The 22815-nt window shown below is 36.3% G+C and overlaps 1 protein-coding gene across 1 annotated transcript in view; it reads left to right on the top strand.

Annotated features, from left to right (window-relative positions):
* The window catches only part of COG6 (component of oligomeric golgi complex 6), a 123600-nt gene that overhangs the window by 46561 nt on the left and 54224 nt on the right, over positions 1–22815 (top strand). The window contains exons 11-13 of the mRNA XM_053601702.1: positions 5709–5773; positions 10795–10886; positions 16368–16485. Coding sequence (XP_053457677.1) covers positions 5709–5773; positions 10795–10886; positions 16368–16485 — 275 coding nt within the window. The remainder of the gene's footprint in view (positions 1–5708; positions 5774–10794; positions 10887–16367; positions 16486–22815) is intronic.

A 22815-nucleotide genomic window follows, 5' to 3' on the forward strand; every position in this document is an offset into this window, starting at 1 on the left:
GGACATTGATTTTATATCCTGAAACATTACCGTATTTTTTGATGACTTCTAGGAGTCTTGTGGTTAAGTCTTTGGGGTTCTCTAAGTATAAGATCATGTCGTCAGCAAAGAGGGAGAGTTTGACCTCCTCTGCTCCCATTTGGATTCCCTTTATTTCCTTGTCTTGCCTAATTGTATTGGCTAGAACTTCCAGCACTACGTTGAATAGTAAAGGTGACAGAGGACAACCTTGCCTGGTTCCAGTTCTAAGAGGAAAAGCTTTCAGTTTTACTCCATTCAGTAAAATATTGGCTGTGGGTTTGTCATAGATAGCTTCAATCAGTTTTAGAAATGTGCCACCTATGCCTATACTCTTCAGTGTTCTAATTAGAAAAGGATGCGGATTTTATCAAATGCTTTTTCTGCATCTATTGAGAGGATCATATGATCTTTATTTTTGCCTCTGTTAATATGGTGGATAACGTTTATAGACTTGCGTATGTTAAATGAGCCTTGCATCCCTGGGATGAAGCCTACTTGATCATGATGAGTGACTTTTTTGATGATAAGCTGTAATCTATTGGCTAGGATTTTGTTGAGAATTTTTGCGTCTATGTTCATGAGTGAGATTGGTCTGAAATTCTCCTTTTTGTTTGGGTCTTTTCCTGGTTTTGGTATCAGGGTGATGTTTGCTTTATAGAAAGTGTTGGGGAAGATTCCTTCTTCCTCAATTTTTTGGAATAATTTCTGCAGTACAGGAATAAGCTCTTCCTTGAAGGTTTGATAGAATTCTGGAGTGAAGCCATGTGGACCAGGGCATTTTTTGGTTGGAAGATTTTTTATCGTTTCTTTGATCGCAGTGCTTGAAATTGGTCTGTTCAGGAGCTCTATTTCTTCCTGGCTGAGTCTAGGGAGAGGGTGTGATTCCAAATATTGATCCATTTCTTTCACATTGTCAAATTTCTGGGCATAGAGTTTCTGGTAGTATTCAGAGATGATCTCTTGTATCTCTGTGGGATCAGTTGTTATTTCCCCTTTATCATTTCTGATTGAGGTTACTAGAGATTTTACTTTTCTATTCCTCGTTAGTCTGGCCAATGGTTTATCTATTTTATTTATTTTTTCAAAAACCCAACTCCTTGTTTCATTAGTTTTCTGAATGATTCTTTTGTTTTCAATTTCATTGATCTCTGATTTGATTTTGGATATTTCTTTTCTTCTACTGAGTTTAGGCTTAGATTGTTCTTCTTTTTCCAATTCCATAAGATCTCTTGTGAGATTGTTGATGTGCTCTCTTTCTGTTTTTCGAATGTAGGCATCTAAAGCGATGAATTTTCCTCTGAAAACTGCTTTTGCAGTATCCCACAGGTGTTGGTAGCTTGTGTCTTCATTGTTGTTATGCTCAAGGAAGTTAACGATTTCCTGTTTTATTTCTTCCTGCACCCATCTGTTATTCAACAGAACATTGTTTAATTTCAATGCCTTTGGGTGGGGTCGAGCATTTTTGTTAGAGTTGAGTTCCACCTTTAGTGCCTTATGGTCTGAGAAGATACAAGGTAAAATTTCAATTCTTTTGATTGTGTTGATATTTGTTTTGTGTCCCAGGATATGATCAATTTTGGAGAATGTTCCATGGAGTGATGAGAAGAATGTATATTCTTTATCTTTGGGGTGGAGTGTTCTATATGCGTCTATCAAGCACAGTTGTTGTAGGGTCTCATTTAAATCTCTTATATCTTTGTTTAATTTCTGTTTAGAGGATCTGTCCAGCTCTGTAAGAGGAGTGTTAAGGTCCCCTGTTATTATGGTATTATCAGATATTATATTGCTCAGACTGAGTAAGGTCTGTTACAAGAATGTGGGAGCATTTAAATTGGGTACATAGATATTTAGAATTGAAATGTCTTCTTGTTGTATTTTTCCCTGGACCAATATAAAGTGACCATCTTTGTCTTTTTTGACTTTAGTTGCTTTAAATCCACATGTATCTGAAAATAAGATTGCAACTCCTCTTTTCTTCTGAATTCCATTTGCCTGAAAAATTGTCTTCCAACCCTTGACTGGGAGCTTTAATTTGTCTTTTGAAGCCAGGTGTGTTTCTTGCAGACAGCAAATGGATGGCTTGTGTTTTTTAATCCAGTCAACCAATGTATGTCTCTTCAGTGGGGAATTCAAGCCATTAACATTTATTGAGATAATTGATAAGTGTGGTAGTATTCTATCGTCTTATTTTGTGAGAGTCCATTGCTTAGTTTTATCTTTTGCATCAGTGTGCAGGTTAGGTTCTGTTCTTTAATTTCTGAGTTCTTACTTTGCTGCTGATCCATTGTGGTGGTCAGTGTGCAGAACAGGTTGAAGTATTTCCTATAGAGCTGGTCTTGTTGTGGCGAATTTTCTCAATGTTTGTATATCCGTAAATGATTTGATTTCTCCGTCAATTTTGAAGCTTAGCTTAGCAGGGTACAGAATTCTGGGCTGGAAATTGTTCTGTTTAAGTAGATTAAAGGTAGATGACCATTGTCTTCTTGCTTGGAAAGTTTCATTAGAGAAGTCTGCGGTCAATCTGATGGATTTGCCCCTGTAGGTCAACTGGCGCTTACTCCTGGCAGCTTGCAGAATCTTTTCTTTTGTCTTGATTTTGGACAGGTGCATCACAATGTGTCTTGGAGAAGCTCGGTTAGAGTTGAGGCAACCTGGGGTCCAATATCCCTCTGAAAGCAGTGTGTCAGAATCTTGGGTGATATTTGGGAAATTTTCTTTTATAATATTCTCTGGTATGGCTTCCATTCCTCTGGGGCATTCTTCTTCCCCTTCTGGAATTCCTATAACTCGTATGTTGGATCGCTTCATAAAGTCCCATAATTCTGACAGTGAACGTTCTGCTTTCTCTCTCTTCTTTTCTGCCTCTTTTACTATCTGAGTTATCTCAAGAACCTTGTCTTCTACCTCTGAAATTCTTTCTTCTGCATGGTCTAACCTGTTGCTGATACTTTCCATTGCATCTTTAAGTTCCCTAATTGACTGTTTCATTTCCTTCAACTCTGCTATATCCTTTTTATATTCTTCATATCGTTCATCTCTTATTTGATTCTGTTTTTGAATTTCCTTTGGTTATTTTCCACTTTATTAGCAGTTTCCTTCATGGTTTCCATCATTTCTTTCATTGTTTTCAACATGTGTATTCTCAATTCCCTTTCTGTCATTCCTAACATTTGTGTATAGGTGGAATCCTCTGCAGTAGCTACCTCATGGTCCCTTGGCGGGGTTGTTCTGGACTGGTTCTTCATTTTGCCTGGAGTTTTCTGCTGATTCTTCCTCATGAGTGATTTCCTTTATCTGTTTCCTTGCCCTAATTTTCCTTTCACTTCCTCTTGCTCTTTAAGTTCTCGTGCCTGTGGACTAAGGGTTACAGGACCAGAAGGGTGAGAAGGTTGAAGAGCAAAAAAGGGATGAAAGAAAGGAGGACCGAGTGATAAGAAAAACAAAGAAAAATAGAGAAAGGAGAAGGGGTGGGTAGAAGGAATATTGACAAAAAGAAGAGAGGCACAGAAAGAGGGAGACAGAGCACTATAGGTGTACAGTAGGGTACTTTGATACAACCTTAAAAGAACCCCACCTTCTGGGGGTGCCCAGTTGGGTGGTTCCCTTGAGGTCAGCAGCTCTTTGCTAACCTGATCAGACACAGTACCCCACCTCCACCAAGTAGAGAGGAAAGACAAAAATGCTATAAATCAAACCAGAACAAGCAAACAGAAAACTTTACGGGATAGAATTGGGTGGAAAACCAAATAATAGCGGTCGAAACACTAACAAAAATGAAGTTCTAATTATTGAAATAGGCAGCAATGGGAAATTATAATTAAACTAGAAAAATTGAGAAAGAAAAAGGATCTGTATGGAAAAGGTTGAACTTAAAAAACAAAACAACATCAACAATATCAAAATAAAAAAAACAACCAAACCAAAAGAAAAAAAAAAACCACGACCAAAAACAAAGCAGTATGTGTATGTTATTGAATATTGTCTGGGCAACACGTGGTCTTCTGGGGTATGAGATGTTAATCACTGTTCTGATACGACTGGAGGCTGCTAATTTCTCAAACCCCAGCAGGTAGACACCCTCAATCTCTCTTCAGCCCACTTAAAAGGCACTTTGAACTTGTTCACTTGCTGAGCAGAAGCTTTCCCAGGGAAGTGCTTGTTGCTGGAATCTCTGCTGAAGTGGCTATCCACTTACCCTGTGTGCCAAAACTGGTCTCCCTCTCTCCCCGAGGGTTAGGGCTGCAAGGCGGCTCAGACCCCACCCTTAGGCTACTTGGTTGCTGGGTTACCAGCTCCCACCCAATTCTAGCTCTGCGACCCTGAGGTCGGAGCTTGCCGGGGCAGATCACTCACAATGGCTCCCTGTGACCCAGAGCCAAACACTATTAGCTCCGTCTGGCTCAGCAGCTCAGACTGGGGCCCTAGAAAAAGGCCAAAGTTCTCCGCACTCCCGCTCAGGCTCTCCCCAAGGCAGTTCAACTGAGTGCCATGTCCAGAGACACCAAAACAGTTCATAGGTAAGGCCTTTCTGGTTTGCAGTCTCGCTGCTACTGAACTTACAGTTGCGGGCGGATTTATTCGGATTGAACACATGCGACCACTTGCCGGTTTTCCACTGTTTAAGTCCTCCTGTTGGGGTCCAGAAGTCTCTCGCTGACTCCCTGTATCCTCGCAGGGGTGATGATAGGCAGATTTCACCAGCCAGAGATGCCTGGAGTTCTATCTCTCCAGACTCACGGTGCCCAGATGCAAGGAAGCTGTTACTTGGCTGCCATCTTGCTCCGCCTCCCATTGGATACCTTTTTAAGTTTTATGGGTTTAATGTATGTTTAAAAGATGTTCTGTTGTTGATAGGAAGTGAAGAGAAATACTGTGACTTGGTAGGACTTGACTGTTTTGCAGAGCTCAGCCACACATCCCTGTGGCTCATCACATGATCTGCACAAGAGGCCAGAGTACAGAGTGGTGGTGCAGCCTCATAGTGTTTGAGTCTTTAGTACTGAGATTTGGCTCAGCATGTATGTTAGATTGGCACAAATTCTGCATTTTTTAAAGTTTTTATCTGTTATTATTCTAAATACCCAGTTTGAAAGAATGTACTTCTTTAAAGATGTTTTAGATAAGTATATGTGAGAAGTAGTATTAATTATTAAGAGGTAGGAAGAAAATAGGTTGGCGTTAGATGAAATAGGTCATTCTGTGGGGATGACTTAGGGCTTCTGAGCCTCAGTTTGTCCATCTGGGGAAATGAGTGTGGTTACAGTAGCAAGTCAAGTCTCAGTAAAGTGCTTTGTAGACAGTTGTTATTTAGAAAATAGTATTTTTCTCCTGGATTGCAAGGTACGTTTTTGTCTTTCTGCCCTCAGTTTTGTGCTCACTGGCACCGTCTGAAGTAAGATGTTTGTGAAATAAATGCAAGTACATCTTCACATTGTTTTCCTCAATTGGTAAATTGCAAAGTCTTTTCCACAAAGAAATAATGTTCATTTTATTAATTCTCCACTTAATGGAATTAATAATTTCTAGATACACATTATCTGTTAAAGATATCAAACTTTATAAAATATTATTATTGTTATTTTAAATGTTAATTAGTGCAGTTATTCATAAATATTTTGTTTGTTAGCTTTTGGACTTATATAAAGCAAAGTATAAAAAAAAATTAATTATATAGTAATTAATTTTAGGTGTTGAAGAAAGTATTCAAGAAGTTGTTGGGCATATTACCGAGGGAGTTTGCAGGCCTCTAAAGGTAAAATATTTTGTTTTTATATATGTTATAAGGTATTTGATATATATTATAAGGTATTTTTATGAGTTTAAAGAAACTGATACCCACTTGAACTCAAACTGTAATTTTCACAAATTAACACATTAATGTAAACTACTAAAATTCATTTGAAAATAATCATTGCCACTTTTCATTCCATCTTCCTTTAATGTATATGTCTGAGAAGATGTATATAACCATAGTGGGATGTTATTGTGATCCCCTGACAAATTTTAATGTCAAATACGAAAAGTAAATACAAATCTTGTGAACAGCCATCTTTTTGTTGGAAAATGAAGAAAATTCCCTTTTAGTTTCTGAAGTAAAACCTTTTTTTTTTATGTGATGGTAATATTTATTACATACTTCAGAGAATACTTAGCAAATGTTCACAGTAGTTAACACATCAAATTAGCTGGATAGTGGAATATAATCTAACAGCTCTTGCACCACCCTTCCTTTATATACTCAGAGACAGTGTTATAGTATTTTAAGATTTCTTTTTCTGTATGACCTCATTTGGGTATCTGATATTTTCAGGGATATAGGTGTGAGCTGAGAGTAAAATACTACTTTAGTATTTTGTTTTGCAATTACAATTCTGAATGTTGTTCTTAGTGATCTGTGTTTTATATTAATATAAAATTTCTTAATAAGCAGCTAAACTTTTCATAATTATATATAATAGTAGATATTTTAAGTACTTTTCTGTCAATCATTTTTCTATGTGGGAATGAATTCTTTTTAGGATGGGAGATTTTGATTTTTAAAAACATAAAGAAAAAGAGGGCAGTGCCTGTGGCTCAGTGAGTAGGGCACTGGCCCCATATACTGAGGGTGGCAGGTTCAAACCCGTTCCTGGCCAAACTGCAACAACAACAACAATAAAAAACATAAAAAAAAGGTTGTAATGGTAATGGGAAATATCCTTGAGAAACTGTATATTTGATTTATTTTACCCTGTTTAACCTTTTGTCTTAATAAAGTGAAACTTCATAGGAGGTAAACCAAATATTTATAAACATGCACTTAAGACCTTTATTTATTTTTATTAAGTCATATACACATAGATCCTGAATACATTTATGCATATGTGGGGTACATATTGATTTTTTTATACAATTTGGAGTGCTTACATCAAACTAATTAATATAGCTTTTTCCTCATTTACTTGATAATTGTGTTAAGACATTAATGTTCTATACTTGATAGATTTGACTTGTACCCTTGCAATATGCTCCAAAGGTGTGGTCCCACCATTTACCCTCCTTCTATCAAACCTTCCCACTCTCCCTTCCCACTCCATTTCTCTCCTTCATCCTGTGCTATAGTTGTGATCTATCTTTCATAAGAAAGTGTGAGTAAATATAAGTTGGTTTCATAGAAGTACTGAGTACATTGGATACTTTTTCTTCCATTCTTGAGATACTTTACTTAGGAGAATATATTCCAGGTCCATCCACGCAAACCTAAAAGAGGTAAAGTCTCCATCTTTTTTTAAGGCTGCATAAATATCCATGGTATACATATACCACAATTTATTAATCCATTCATGGGTTGATGGGCACTTGGACTTCTTCCAGGACTTGGCTATTATGAATTGAGCTGCAGTGAATAATCTGGTGCAAATATCTTTTTTGCAAAGTGATTTTTGGTCTTCTGGATATACTGCTCGTAGAGGAATTGCAGGATCCAACGGCAAGTCTATTTTTAGATCCCTGAGTGTTCTCCAAACTTCTTTCCAAAAGGAATGTATTAGCTTGCATTCCCACCAGCAGTGCAGAAATATTCCCTTTTCTCCACAATACTCTCCAAAAGTATTCCCTTTTCCTTTCCTTCTTTCTTCTCTCCCCTCCTTTCTTCTTTCCACGCTAACATCTGTAGTTTTGGGATTTTGTTATGTGGGCTACTCTTACTGGAGTTAGATGGTATCTCAAAGTGGTTTTGATTTGTATTTCTCTGATGATTAAAGATGATGACCTTTAAACTTATTGCCAGCTTTAAAAATCTGTGCTCTTAAGTTTAAAATTGTATAGATTTTGTAGAGGGCACCATCGTTTATCAGCATCAAGCCTATTACTTTGCACATTTCTTCACTCCAAAGTTGTATGTAGAATTATTAGAATTGATTTATTAAGTCTTTTTTTTTTTTTTTTACGTCCATGGGTATTATAATCCTTCCTTTAAGCATATGTTTTAGATTGCTGAGACCTTAACAGCTGTCATTTGAATCTTCTCTTTTAATAAAAATGTCAATGTATTATATGCTCTTGACCTTCTTAAATTATGGTAGGTTCTATGAAAATGGGTGTATAAACAAAGACAAATGGCATGGAAAATAGAGCTGAGTACTGTATTAACAAAATACAGTCATTGTGCTCTGAGGAGAATGCTGAGGCAGACACTGGGGAGCAAATGTCTACCCTGAGCAACTGTATATGATTTTCAGGTAAAGGAGGTTCATTATTGTTTTTAGTCCTCCCTCCCTGTCCCCTTCTCCATAAACACAAATTTGTTCTCTCTTACTCTCATTTTTGCTCTTGCTTTCTCTCTGGCCTTGGAAAGGAGAGCCACTATTCTGTCTCTTAGCTCTTCCTTACCTTCTCTGCTATCAGCTGGCCTGCAGTCTGTTTCGTTACTTTTAAAATCTGCCTTCATCACTGGTGCCACTTCTGATAATGAAGTTGGGATTCACTAAGTATTGTGATGTGCTGGGACTGCATTGTGCTCTGTGTCCAACTCCTGAGTGTTAAGTGCTAGGGACTATACTACACTCTATGTCTGAGCCTAATCCCATGGCCCCTCCCCAGCTTCTGAGTGTTGTAATGTACTAGGGACTGTGCCACACTCTATGTCTGAGCCTAATTCCATGGCCCCTCCCCAGCTTCTGAGTGTTGTAATGTAGTAGGGATTGTGCCACACTCTGTGTCTGAGCGTAATCCCATGGCCCCTCCCCAGCTCTGCTGATGACTTTCCCAGGGTCATCACTGTGATGATTTCCAGTCACTTGCTGCCATCACTTTAGTCTGTCTTGCCCTTTTCCTTTTTAATTTTTGTTTCTCTTGTGTCCTGTTGTTTTTCCTGTGATTGCTGGCTTTCGCTGAGGGTGGTTGGCATCTTAAATAGACCTTATAAGAGGCTTTCTTTCTGGGGGGAAGCAAAGCAGTCTTGGTGTATCATTTATAAATCTTCTTATCTTGTGACTTTTCTCTGTTACATTCTGTGTTTAGCTGAAAGGATGCCACTCATCCTCAAAACCTGTGTGTGTGTGTGTGTGTGTGTAGAGGTGGGAATTGTTTTTTTGTTTGTTTTTATCCTTCCTCCATTCTCCATTCCCCCTTTTTTTTCCTTTCCTTCTTTTTCTCTCTCCCCTCCTTTCTTCTTTCTTAAGGGAGTTAGAACAAATAGTATTTCTTTGATGCTTCAAAATTCTAGTAGGCAGGTTGCCAGATAGCTGACATGGTGTTATACATCTCTGTGGAAGAGCTGTCTACAAATAACATCTTTTATATTTTGCTCTAATAATTATATTAAAATTCATAAAATACACTTTTATGTACTGTATAATTTAAATCACTGTTGAGGTGCTGATCTCAAAGGAAATTGTAATATGAAAGATATGGGTTTTGAATACAGATGCCATTCATGGTCTGTGATATAGTGGTAGACAGTCTGTTGTGTTGTGCCTAAGATAAATCAGTTTTGTAAACATATTAATAAAAAGGTAAAGTAATCTGTATGGTAAGAGGTTTTTGTATGCTGATATACATACATTTATAAAATCTCGCTGTAGCAAATCATATTTGTTGGCATTATGACACATGCCAAAATCCAAATACAGAGAAACTTCAACTTCCAAAAGCCTTTCTTGAACTTCTTGTGTGTGTGCTGGTCTACCTGATGCTACAGAGATATAAAAAGAAGCAGAAAACACAATTTAGATAATGTTTTTGGGTTTAGAAAGTAGTTAGGAAAGCAAGAAGTACAGTGTAAGCAGGAGCTTAAGGGAAGATATAATGCAATTTGTAAGTAAGCGTATGTCTGTGTGGTTTAGTTTGGATTCGTTAATGAGGGAATATAATGTAAGAAAGATTGGTGAGGGATTAAATTTAATTAGAAAAGGTTTGTGTTGGCTAATCTTGAGGCAGATCAACTAGATAGGATTTTGCCCTAGTAGTCTTACAATTAGGCAGATATGTTGGTGGTAATTTAAGATTTATCTGCTTTCCTATTCTTTGATTAATAGAGAAACTTGGTACATTAAAGACAAGAATCCTTTAATTTTTTCTGAATCTTTATAACATATGTTGATCAGTAATTTGCTTTGAGAAATGGAACAGTTTCATAAACATGAAATGGAACAGCTTTTGTGATTTAGTATTGAAGTAATTTCATTATATGGTGGTGCTAAACCTCAAAATGATCTCATTGTATTGATCTTTCTGATAACAACTGCCCTGAGCCAAATTTTGCAAATAATGGATAATTTTTTGTAGAGTATATCCGAGATAAAGTGTTTGCTACTTTACCACCCCTATGACTCAAAAATTCTTTATCTAGAAGGTCTTTTGTGCTCTCTACAGTAATAAAGGTGTAGTTTTAAATTTTTATGCGGTTTATTATTTATTTATTTATTTATTTTTTGAGACAGAGTCTCAAGCTGTCACCTGGGTAGAGTGCTGTGGCATCACAGCTCACAGCAACCTCAAACTCTTGGGTTTAAGAGATTCTTTTGCCTCAGTGTCCCAAGTATGTGGGACTACAGGCGCCCGCCACAACGCCTGGCTTTTTTTTTTTTTTTTGTTGTTGTTGTTGTTGTAGTTGTCATTGTTGTTTTAGCTGGCCTGGGCTGCATTTGAACCCACCAACCTTGGTGTTATGTGTCCAGTGCCCTAACCACTGAGCTATGGGCACCACCTTTTTATGCTGTTTATACCACATACCATTAATGAAGAAAAGTATGCTTCTGTAAAATGTTAATTTCTTCTCACATGTTTTAATAGGTTCGCATTGAACAAGTAATAGTTGCTGAACCTGGAGCAGTTTTATTATATAAAATTTCTAATCTTCTCAAATTTTATCACCATACAGTCAGGTAAGTGGAATGGTGAAATGTGCTTGTTTCATCCCATATGATATTCTTTTTCTGTCAGAGACAGTGTCAGATTTTTCAGTTTGTTTTCACTGTGTGTACTAAGTACAGACTAAGTATAAGAATCATTATATGCATATCATATGTGCTGTACTTGGAGGTATATCACTTCCTTTTCCTTTTCTTTTCCAAGCTGAACTGCACACAGAGACACACGCGCACATACGTATACACAGGCTGCACAGTATAAGTCCATTGTAAGTGTTACTGAGTCTTCATTAGTAAGAGAGATCCAGGGCAACTCAGACAATTATATACGTGAATCATTATGAAAAGTTTGAGGTATACAAGAATCAAGAAGTGTAAAATCCACATAGACGGAAATAAATGAAGCCCTCCCAACAACAGTGATAAGCCGAGCAAGTTGGAACTTGCACAAGTGAATCAGAAAGGACACTGTCAAATGTGTTTCTTGGAAGTGAAATAATGAATCATAACCCAGTCTGTCTCAAAACTTTCATAGTGACCTATGTATTATACTTACAATAGGGCATATTGAGTGAAATATTCTATTTTAAATGTAAATAACCTAAATTATTCTTTAACCTTTAGTTTACTGTAAGTGATATAATTGAACTATAGCTTTATCTTCTCTATATAAAAGCAGCTTTATCTGATTAGGAACCCCACTTGTGCTATCTAAAATGTCTTATTTAAATTTTGATTACAGAATTTGCATTTATTTTTGCTTTACACATAGCTGTTGATAGTGTATATAGTTAAGCTTTATTATAACTGTCACTATAAGACTATATGTATAGTTGTGTTAGAACAGTGTCCTTTGAAGTTAAATTTTTGATAGTTTCCATGTTTTCCATTTAAAAATTATTTAAAAATTACTTGTTATTAGGAACAGAAGGCCAGCTGTTCACATCTAGATCTTACAAATCTCTAATTCACAGAGCACCAAAAAGACTATGGTTAGGTTAGCCACCCAAGAGTAGCCACCCAAGACTTTGCAGCTGAGAAAAGAATTTTATATCCTACTGGTAGATTTTTTAAAAAAACTAAGAAGCTACAGGCTACAAAACTGAACAGAGATAGGATTTGGATTAGTCTCCTAAATTTTAGATATGAAGTTGTTACCATTATTCCCCAAGACTCAAAAACAATAAGTTAGTTTCAGTTGTATTGTTACAGGTTTCCTAAAAGAAGATAATAATGCATATGTGGGAAACACAACGGCAGCTGAGAGCAGCTAGATGTAGCAAGTGCTATGTTATAAAAAGATGCTGATGGGTGGCGCCTGTGGCTCAGTCGGTAGGGCGCCGGCCCCATATACCGAGGGTGACGGGTTCAAACCCGGCCCCGGCCAAACTGCAACCAAAAAATAGCCGGGCGTTGTGGCGGGCACCTGTAGTCTCAGCTACTCGGGAGGCTGAGGCAAGAGAATCGCTGAAGCCCAGGAGTTAGAGGTTGCTGTGAGCTGTGTTGAGGCCACGGCACTCTACCGAGGGCCATAAAGTGAGACTCTGTCTCTACAAAAAAAAAAAAAAAAAAGAAGCTGATAAACTAATTTTTTTAATTGGTAATAACCATGATGATACTACGTTAAACTTTACTATTTAAAAATAATAACTCAGTTTCTAATGTAGAAAATTCTACAAACAAAATCATTTGGATCCTGAAGATAACAGGTTTTGAGGTCTGGTAATTATAAGTTTTCTATCTTTAAAGATGATACTGATGATATGTTTCGATACATTTTTTTTTGCATGTACTTTCTCTACTTGTTCACACATTTGCTCACTTAGTCAATTAAAAAGCTGAGTATAGGGTGGCTTCTGTGGCTCAGTGGGTAGGGCTCTGGCCCCATGTGCCAATAGTGGCAGGTTCAAACCCCGGTCCCAGCCAAACTGCAACAAAAAATAGATGGGCATTGTGGTGGGTGCCTGTAGTCCCAGCTACTTGGGAGGCTGAGGCAAGAGAATCACCTAAGCCCAGGAGTTGGAGGTTGCTATGAGCTGTGACGCCATGGCACTCAACCAAGGGCAATAAAGTGAGACCGTGTCTCTAAAAAAAAAAAAAATTGAGTATATATCTGTTATTCTTCCAGGTACTAAAGAAACAGCAATGAGCAAAACAGCTTAAACCTAAATTCTAGTAGGAGTGACAAACCATTAAACAAGTGTAAAATAATTTTAGAAGGTGATAAGGGACTGAAGAGTCAGGAAATAGTGCTGGGAGTCACCATGTGTAAGTAGGTCTATGTGTGAAGGCCTTTCACTAGAGGGGATACCTGACCAGAAACCTGACTAATGTGAAGGAGTTGGCCAGGAATGGATCTTGTAGAAAAGTGTCCCAAGCAGAGATAATACGCTGGTCCCAAAGCTAGGAAAAGCTTGCATTTTGGAGAATCATAGGAAAGACCAGTGGTTGGAGGGCAGTGTATTTTGAGGGAGTAGAGGGAGAGACGATGAGTTAGACTAGGGTGATAGTCTAACTATCTTGGAGGTGATTTATGTTATATTTAATAAAGCGTAAAAATTGACTTAAATGGAGTGAGATGCGAGGAGTCAAGGATGAATTCTTGGCTTTTGGTTTGAACAACTGGGTGAATGGTGGGGTTTGCTGAGATGGGAGGCTGGAGAACAGCAGATTGATGGGGGCTGGTGGGTAGTGAAGAGCTCAGTTGTGCTCTGGCCGTGTCACACTTGAGATACATGTGAGCATAACAGCAGGAGATTTTGAGCAGATAATGCAGAGAGGAATCAGAGATAAACTATATCTTTGGTATTTTAGAAGCAAGGGGACTAGGTAAGATCACTTAAGGAGTGAGTGTAGGTAAAGACTGAGTCCCTGGGGAGCTGCAATATTTAGAGGTCAAAACAAGGGGAAATGACAGAACTGGGAAGGAATAGCCAGTGATTTGGGGGAAAAAAACAAGAAAGATGAAAGATCTCACAAAATTTACCTCCTATACTTTAAAACTATTAAAAGAAAAAGGGGCAATAGATAGGGAATCCAGGAAACAGGAAATCGAGCATACTAGGACATTTCTTTTCCGTAACACTTTTCTCCCTGGAGTTAATAATTGCTCTTTGTACTGCCTTGCTTTCCTGTCACCTTAGCGCTATTTCAGATCAAGCTTTCACGTACCTTCTGTTACCATGTAACCATACACCTCCAGTGATCCTTCTCCTGCCCCCTTGTGATATTTTTCTTGGAGCCCTTGTTTCCTCCAGTCTAGATGGGTTGTTCTCCAGGCCAGCTGTGTGCTGCGTGGCTGTCACACTGGAGTTTCTCTTGTCCACCAGGCTGCTCATTCCTTGTTTTAGATATCTCTGATCCTTTGGTTACGTCTGAATAGTGTTTATATGTAAACATTGAGTGGTTATTTACCTGAACCCTGTGATCCCAACTTCCAACTGTATTAGGAAGCTGGGAAATGTGGTTTGGGTGTATTGTGGTAGGGAAGGAGACTAGGGAAATTGAGTATAATACCTTAAAAGCCAAGTAATTGGAGCATAAGCATGCTGGGTTGAAATGTGGAAGGCAATGTGAGAAGCAGCATCTGCAAATGTCTGGGCCATTTCCTGGTACCTCTTGAATACTCAGTAACTACTCATCTTTTCTAGACCTGAGTAACTGCAAAGTACAGAAAAATCCAAATTAGAAAAATAATATAAATATGTCTTGATTTCGCTCTAATTTTTCATTGTTATCAGTTTCTTTTTGGATTCATTTAATTTACTTCCAACTGTTGCTTGACGTATACTTCTATTCAGAGGAGTACTTGTTTTATGTATAGCAATTCCTTCCAATTTATTTTGATGTTTGCTTTAGAATATCTTCAACTAAAATATTGTTTCTATGGAGCATATTGTAGGGGTACAAGTCAAATCTATCAGGTATTGAACACAAATGTCTCAACACTGGTTAAATAAATGAAGTGAAAGCTATGTTAATTAGTAGGATGTAAGCCCTCCAATTTGTACAAATAACACATTGAATCCCTCAAAGGCAAAAATGTGTTCATGATCTATGTATATATGACTTAATAAAAATAAATAAGGGCGGCGCCTGTGGCTCAAGGAGTAGGATACTGGTCCCATATGCCAGAGGTGGCGGGTTCAAACCCAGCCCTGGCCAAAAACCACAAAAAAATAAAAATAAATAAATAAATAAAATATTGTTTCTTTTAAATACAAGTATTATGGCTATAGGCTAAGTAATTTGACTTTTATTTTTTACTATTTGCTTTATTCATTTTTTTTTTGCTTATACTTTGTTTTTGTGAACTATGTAAGAATTCATCCAATTTTAGCTGGGCGTTGTGGCGGGCGTCTGTAGTCCCAGCTACTCGGGAGGCTGAGGCAAGAGAATCGCGTAAGCCCAAGAGTTAGAGGTTGCTGTGAGCCGTGTGACGCCACGTCACTCTACCCGAGGGTGGTACAGTGAGACTCTGTCTCTACAAAAAAAAAAAAAAAGAATTCATCCAATTTATTTTAGCTGAAGAAGGAGCTGAAATATATAGTAATCTTATTTGCTTTTATAACATATCCTACGTAGTATATCATTTATAAGGAAATTTGCTGTATTTTAGCTTACTATCAGTATTAATTGATACCATTATTTTTATCTTCAGCAATCTAAAATTTTATAAGCACAGTAAAGTGTTATTGTGCCTTTGCAGATTATGATTTCCTGCTGGATTAAGGCATATTTTCACATCCACAAAATCTTTTCTCCCCCCAAAATTGAAAAATACATTCAGTGTATGAATTAAGATAACAAAATTGGACATTGTTTTTTATATACACACACACACATATATATATATATATATTTATCTTAGATCTTGGCAAAAATGGCAAACCCCTAAAGGAGTCTAAGAAATATTCTTGTATAGTAATAGCAAATTGAAGGTTATGGAATGTGCTAATGTAATCAATTATCTTAAATTATTCGACATTTCATAATTATTCTATGCTGCTATTTAGGCAGTTACATTGAAATGAGAAACTTTATAGTTTGTAGGTGTGTTATTGCTGTAGTATAATGTGTTAACTTAAAGAACTCAGTATTTATACAATTTAAATATTTTAGCAATATTGATGGAATGCATTTCTTAAAATTAAAATTAGATATTCTTGGATAAGCAAGACATACATTTACTATAATAGAGGAAAAATAGACATATAGCTTTATATATAACAGTGTTCTAACCTACAATTTTGTTAAAAGGGATTTGAAGTAGTAAATCATAGTACTTTATTTTCATTTTTTCATCACCTAAATCAAAAGAAAAAAAAAATCCTGGCCCTTTATATGATACTTTACTAGAGCAATTATTTTTAATTCAGAGGTTATGTTCTACTTAAAAACATTTAAGTCTAGATCTTCTGAAAGCATTATACTCAGTTAAAGAATTGAATCGTTTTCAGCTTCTGTTTCACAATCTGAAATATTCTTTGCTTTTAGTGGCATTGTTGGAAATAGTGCAACCACATTGTTGACCACTGTCGAAGAAATGCATCTGCTAAGCAAAAAAATATTCTTCAATAGCTTGACTCTTCATACAAGTAAATTAATGGACAAGGTATGTTTTAAAAATATCATTTTTAAGCTATGTGAACGAGAATCTTTCATATTTGAGGATGTTGTTTTAATGTGCTTAAGTCGGTTGATTATTTTTTTCTCCATTACTTACTATGTTCTTTTGAATTCTTTCTATGAACAACACACTTCATTTAGAGATGACTTCTTGTCATCACAACATTTAAGTATGTAATCTATATTTCTGAAACAGTGTAACCTTCAATCATAACTGGATATAGAATCTCAAGCCCAAATTTCACTATTATTTTTCTGTAACCAAAAGTATATACTAAAGCAGACTTACTATTGTTAGGGTGAAGATAACATACAGATTAGAAAACTGGAACTCTAAAAAGTTTTTCCAGATAGCTTGTATTTTTACCACTGATGTTATTTACAGCTTTGTCCTTAGGAAATTTATGCTCTTTTGAGTTATATAGTATACTTATTTATAAACAAACAAGAATAAACACCCCACAACAAACACAAAAACTTGAAAGAGTCCTGTAAGATCTAATATTTTAAATCGAGCAGTGTGTTATGGCAGAACCTTAAGGAATGTGTTTACATTGATCACATCCCTTTTTATTTTTGTTTTGTTATTAATAAAAATAATCACATCCTTAAGGATGCAAAATTTTTGAGAATTTGTCACAAACACTATGCTGGCTTTTTTATTATACTATAGTACTTCATCTAAAAGGCTACCCATGTACAGCATAGGTTTTATAATATAGTATAAAATAGTAGCACTTCAGTCCACAGTAACTGGACAATCTTCACTTGCCCAAGCTCAGAGAAGCTTTGATAGGAGTTTACTTCCTGACCCTATGCACAACTCACATGCTTTTGGAAAAGCAACCTGAGTTTGTTGAACAAAAGTATCTATCCTATATTTTTTCTGGCCTACATATTTCTGCTTATACTTCCAGTCTACTAACAGTTTGTTTATGTTTGTGTATATGGGTACTTATTGAAACAGAATTCTTCTAGACTCATACATGGTACAAACATTGTACATGAACAGATACATGCTAGCTGATGAGAATATTGGAATACAGGGATGGAGAGTCTGTTGGCCTCAGGTAGCTTCTCTTTTAGTGGAAAATGGTCAAATAAGTGATTATTGTTTAATCCCATGTTTTATGAAAGACATGTGCCTAGGGTGCTGTGTTAGTGCCAGAGGAAGAGTGTACTTAACAATCTGCATACACTCTTACAGAGGGGAGCTTTCCCCCAAGGGTGATAATAGAGTTGAACATGTGGAATTTAGATAGATGAAGAAGGAGATGGAGAGAGGTCATCCTAAGTAGAAGACAGAGATAGTATGCTGCATACAAGCTATGAGTCACCAATAAACATCTTTTTCATTTATCAAAAATTCATTTGGAAAATGGTATGTGTTATATATGAGGGGAGGCTAGGTTGGAGATAGGAAAATTAAAGGAACATTTCAGCTGTTTTTATGAAAATACATGATCTAAGGAGGAGACTCTAGGAATAGCTATGAAGGGATGGCTTTATCAGGGGTAAAGATAAAATCTTCAAAGTTTGGTAACTAATTAAATGTGGGTGAGAGGGAGAAGTCTAGAATAATTTCTAAGCTAATCACAAATACCTAGAGTACAGAAAGAGGGTACAACTTGGGAAATGGAGAGGATGCTGTTGTCTAAGTTTGAGGTACCTTTGGCATATCTGCAATTGGTCTAATGTAGTAGGGAGCTGGACATTTGGATTTAGAGAGTTTTGCATGTAAGACAGTGGAATTCATGGGTTTGGATGAGAGCACTAGGAATCAAGAATCAAGGTTTTTTGTTGTTGTCGTTGTTGTTTTATTTTATTTGTTTTTAGGAATTGATTTTTTTGGAATAGAACTACCAAGACAGACAGCCTTGGGAAACACTAACATTTAACAGAATAGAAAAGTCAACAGTGTGATGCTGAGAGAAGATGGCCAAAGAGGCAGGAGAGAACTTTTACCAGAAGAGCCAGTCAGATAGTTTCAGGAGGGAGGGTGTAGTGAGTAATGACAGGTGCTGTGTGAAGATTTCTGGCAGCCAGTTTGTTATTTTTGGCAGTATGTGAATGATTGATGTCCTTACTGAACAATTTTAGTCTTCTGGTGAGGATAGGAGCTAGACTACAGTATGTGGCAAGCACATGGATGAGCATTTACCCAAAGCTGTACCAACTGGAAAACCTACGGGACTCAAGAGTGAAAATGAAATGTATTAGGCATTCATATTAAGACATCTGAAAGCAATAAAATGAACTATGATAAATAGGAAGGATGAAATTAAATTTCTGCGATAATTTAAAATATAAAAAAAATAATTACTTGATGAAATCATGAACAGAATTGACAAATTTCTAGCAAGTTTAGTCAAGGAAAAGTAACATTTAAAATTATAGTATCAGAAATTAGAGACAATCTACAAATGAAAATTAAAACGTCTTAGAAAATACAATATTCAGTTCTGTGCTAAAATCTAAACATCTGAATAAAACGATTTTTAAAGCGATACAGATTGAGAAGAAATGGGTCAAAAAGAAGTAGAAACACGAATGTACCTAGAGAAGGGAGCATAACTATTAAGAACTTGTTGCTGGGCCTAGTTATGGTTATGTAGAGAGTTTCCTTCATTCCTACAAAGGAGCAGATGATTCTCCAGAACACAGAAAATATGAACTCTTTCAGATTCCCTTTATGTGGTATAATACTGACATAAAACCTTTTAAAGATAGTACAATATTGAAAATGACAAATCTGTCCCCTTTTAAGTTTTAAAAAGTGTACCACAGGTCAAACCCAGCATTATGTTAAAACAAAAAGCATGGTTTATTCCATTCATACAAGAATGTTTCTGTATTGGGAAATACATTAAATGAGTATATAAAATATATTAAATTTTATATTCTCATATTTGATCAAATTATTGGAGGAAAATTCTTAGTAATTGAAGAATACTTATTATGTAACCATATTAAGACAAATAAAACTGAATAGCCAACATCATAATTAACATAGAAGCACTAGTGGTCTATCACTATTTAAGTGAAGAACAAGAGGGCTCACCAATACTTTTAAATAAGACCCATGGTAAATAGACCTGGATAAAGAATTAAATATTTCAGTGGAGGAGACATTAGATTATTTACAGATGCTACAATTATCTACTCCAAAAACCCAGTAGAATTAATTAAAAAGCTAAAGGACCAGAAAATGTGTTTTAGTAAGGTAGTTGTTGAAAATATCAATCTACAAAAAGAGTTAATTTTCTGACATGTTAGCTCATGGAAAGCGCAGTAAATACTAGTTATGTGAATGACAGGTTCAGTTCATTTGCTGGTGGCCTGTATTCTGTTACTGTTGTGCCAGGTAATACCTTTAAAGGTGATACCTTTAAATCTTTTGCACCTTTGTCATTTTACCACACTCACTTTGCAGAACCACCTTGGATCAATTCAATTTTTGAATTTCTCCTACATGTGTATGACTTTTGAGCACTGCTAATGAAAATTATGTAACCTTTCAGACCAGAGTTACTAAAATTCATTGTGTCCAGTATCAGCAAAGCCCTCCATGATGTCCAGCAAATGCTGCATGTCCTTAGCCATTCACAATTTCCTTACTTTCCCGTTTTCCTCAAATCTACCATAATCTTACCAAAAAAGTGCCAAGCCTTGCTGAAACTGGATAATGAGCATGTAAAAATACTTTGCCAGTATGATGAACAAGTGACATTGTTTTTCTCATTTCATTTCTGTGATTCTATTGAGAATGAATACCTGAAGATATGTTCATTGGCTGTTTGTGAATTGTGTGAGTCCTTTGCCATTATCCTACTGAGTTGTGTCTTGTTCTTGCTAATTTCTGATATACTTTATATGTTAAGAATATTAACTCTGTCGTATATATCACAGACTTTTTTTTCAAGTCATCATTTGCCTTTTGAATTTGTCTATGGCATTTTCTGACACATGAACTTCTAATTTTGTCATAGTAAAATCTAAAGTTTAATAGGAAAATATGTTTAGGAACTAATATATAGTAAAGTTAACATATGTTACTAGGGAAATGATGAATTATGTATTAAATTCATTTAGATGTATATTCTTAGATGTTTCTATGGTTTTTTAATCTGTATGAAATTAGTCAGGATTCTAACTCTTTCTCCAGTGGTTATTCATCCATTTATTTTGTTGTTTTCCCCTAAATACTAAATTTCTTTTTTTTCCCTGCTTTTTTTTTTTATTATTAAATCATAGCTGTGTACATTGATATAATCATGAGGCATCATTCACTAGCTTCACAGACCGTTTACCAAGTTTCACATACACCCTTGTTAAATTTCTAAACATTTTATTTTTCATGTAAAAGTTAAAAGTTGCAAAAAATAGGAAAATATACAGTTCATTCTTGAACACTCTTCATGAGTGTTAGGGGCAGTGACCCCACACACAGTTAAAAATCCTCATGTAACTTTTTATTCCCCTAAAACTTTACTACTAATAGCTTTTTATTGACCAGAATACCTGCTGTAACATAAAGAGCTGATTAACACTTATTTTTTGTGTTACGTGTATTATGTGATATATTCCTATAATAAAAGTAAACTAGAGGAAAAGTTTAATTAAAAAACCATAAGGGAGGTGGTGCCTGTGGCTCAAAGGAGTAGGGCGCTGGCCCCATATACCAGAGATGGCAGGTTCAAACCCAGCCCTGGCCAAAAACTGCAAAAAAAAAACAAACAAAAAACCATAAGGGGTGGCTTGGTGCCTGTAGCTCAGTGGTTAGGGCACCAGCCCCATACACTGGGGCATGTGGGTTCGAACTTGGCCCGGGCCTGTGAGCCAGATTCCATCTCTAAGAATAGTCAGGCATTGTGGTGGGCGCCTGTAGTCCCAGCTACTTGGGAGGCTGAGGCCTGAGAATCAATCACTTAAGCCCAAGTATTTGAGGTTGCTGTGAGCTGTGACACCATAGCACTTTACTGAGAGTGACAAAGTGAGACTCGTTCTCAAAAAAAAAAAAAAAGAAAAGAAAAAAACCATAAGGGAGAGAATATATTTACTATTAAGTGGAAGTGGACCATCATATAGGTGTTCATCTTCCACATCTTCACATTGAGTTAGCTAAGGAGAGGGGAAGAGGAAGGGTTGTTCTTGCTGTGTCATGGTGGCCGAGGTAGAAGAAAACCCAAGTGTTATGGACTTGTGTGGTTCAAACCCATGTTTTCAAGGGTCGTCTGTCATGAATAATAAAAGGCAACTTTTAAGGGCATCTTCCAATTAAAACCTTGAACAGAATAGGGTAAAAACAAGGAAAGAAAGTAATTTTCATTTGAACATATTAAGTACCAATCAACATGAGCTTATGTGAGTTTATAGGAGTCAAAGGATTCCAAACATCATTATTGTTTTTGTTGTCATTATTATTAATATTTATACCCTGAATATTTTTCTCAGATATGAATTGGGCCACATTTACAGTTATTGTAACATTGAATGGAGATTATAGTATGATGTTCTTTACAATTTATATTACTTTACAACTGTTGTAACTTTTTTCATGAATATTTTCCTTTCATCAAATTTTAATGTTTTGAAAGCTATTTCACTTCTTCTCAAAAGATTCTAGCCCTTTGAAGAAAACACACTTACTGAAGAAAGTTCTTCATTAGCAAAGTACCCAAGTAGAAATTTTTGTTAATAAAGAATTTAAGTGGATAGTAAAATTGTTAGGAAGAATAGCTTTTAAAAGAGGAACTTTTTTTATGATTGCTTTTGTACTTTCTTTTGGTTGTGTTTTCTGTTCTTTTCTCAGCAGTTTCCTTTATTGTTTTTACTATCTACATTTAAATTCCCTTTCTGTCATTTTCATCATTTCTCTGTAGGTGGATTGAGGGGGTTGCTCTGTTCTGGTTCTTCACGTTGCCAGGACTTTTCTGTTGGTTCTTCCTTATGAGTGTTTTCTTTTGTCTTCTGTCTTATCCTATTTTCTCCTTTCACTTTCTCCTTCTCTTTAAATTACCTTGCCTCTCTGTTTAGGTGTTGCAGTGTCCTTTTGGTATAGGGCCAAACGGAAGAGAAGAGAGCGAGAAGGGAGAAAAGAAGGAAAAAGAGAGTAGACATAGAAAAGGGGGTAGGGTAAAAGGAAAGAAAGGTTGGGTAAAAGGAGAAGAACAGAAAGAGAGATGGAAGTAATATAGGTGCTCAGCAGGGTGCTTTGACCCACGCCTGCATTTCCCAGCCTCAGAGGGGCTGGGATGGGTGGGTTCCTCAAGGTAGAGAACTCTTTACCAGTCTGAGCAAAAACAAGATCCCATCT

The sequence above is a fragment of the Nycticebus coucang genome, chromosome 9 (assembly GCF_027406575.1).
Source record: "Nycticebus coucang isolate mNycCou1 chromosome 9, mNycCou1.pri, whole genome shotgun sequence".
Classification (NCBI taxonomy): domain Eukaryota; kingdom Metazoa; phylum Chordata; class Mammalia; order Primates; family Lorisidae; genus Nycticebus; species Nycticebus coucang.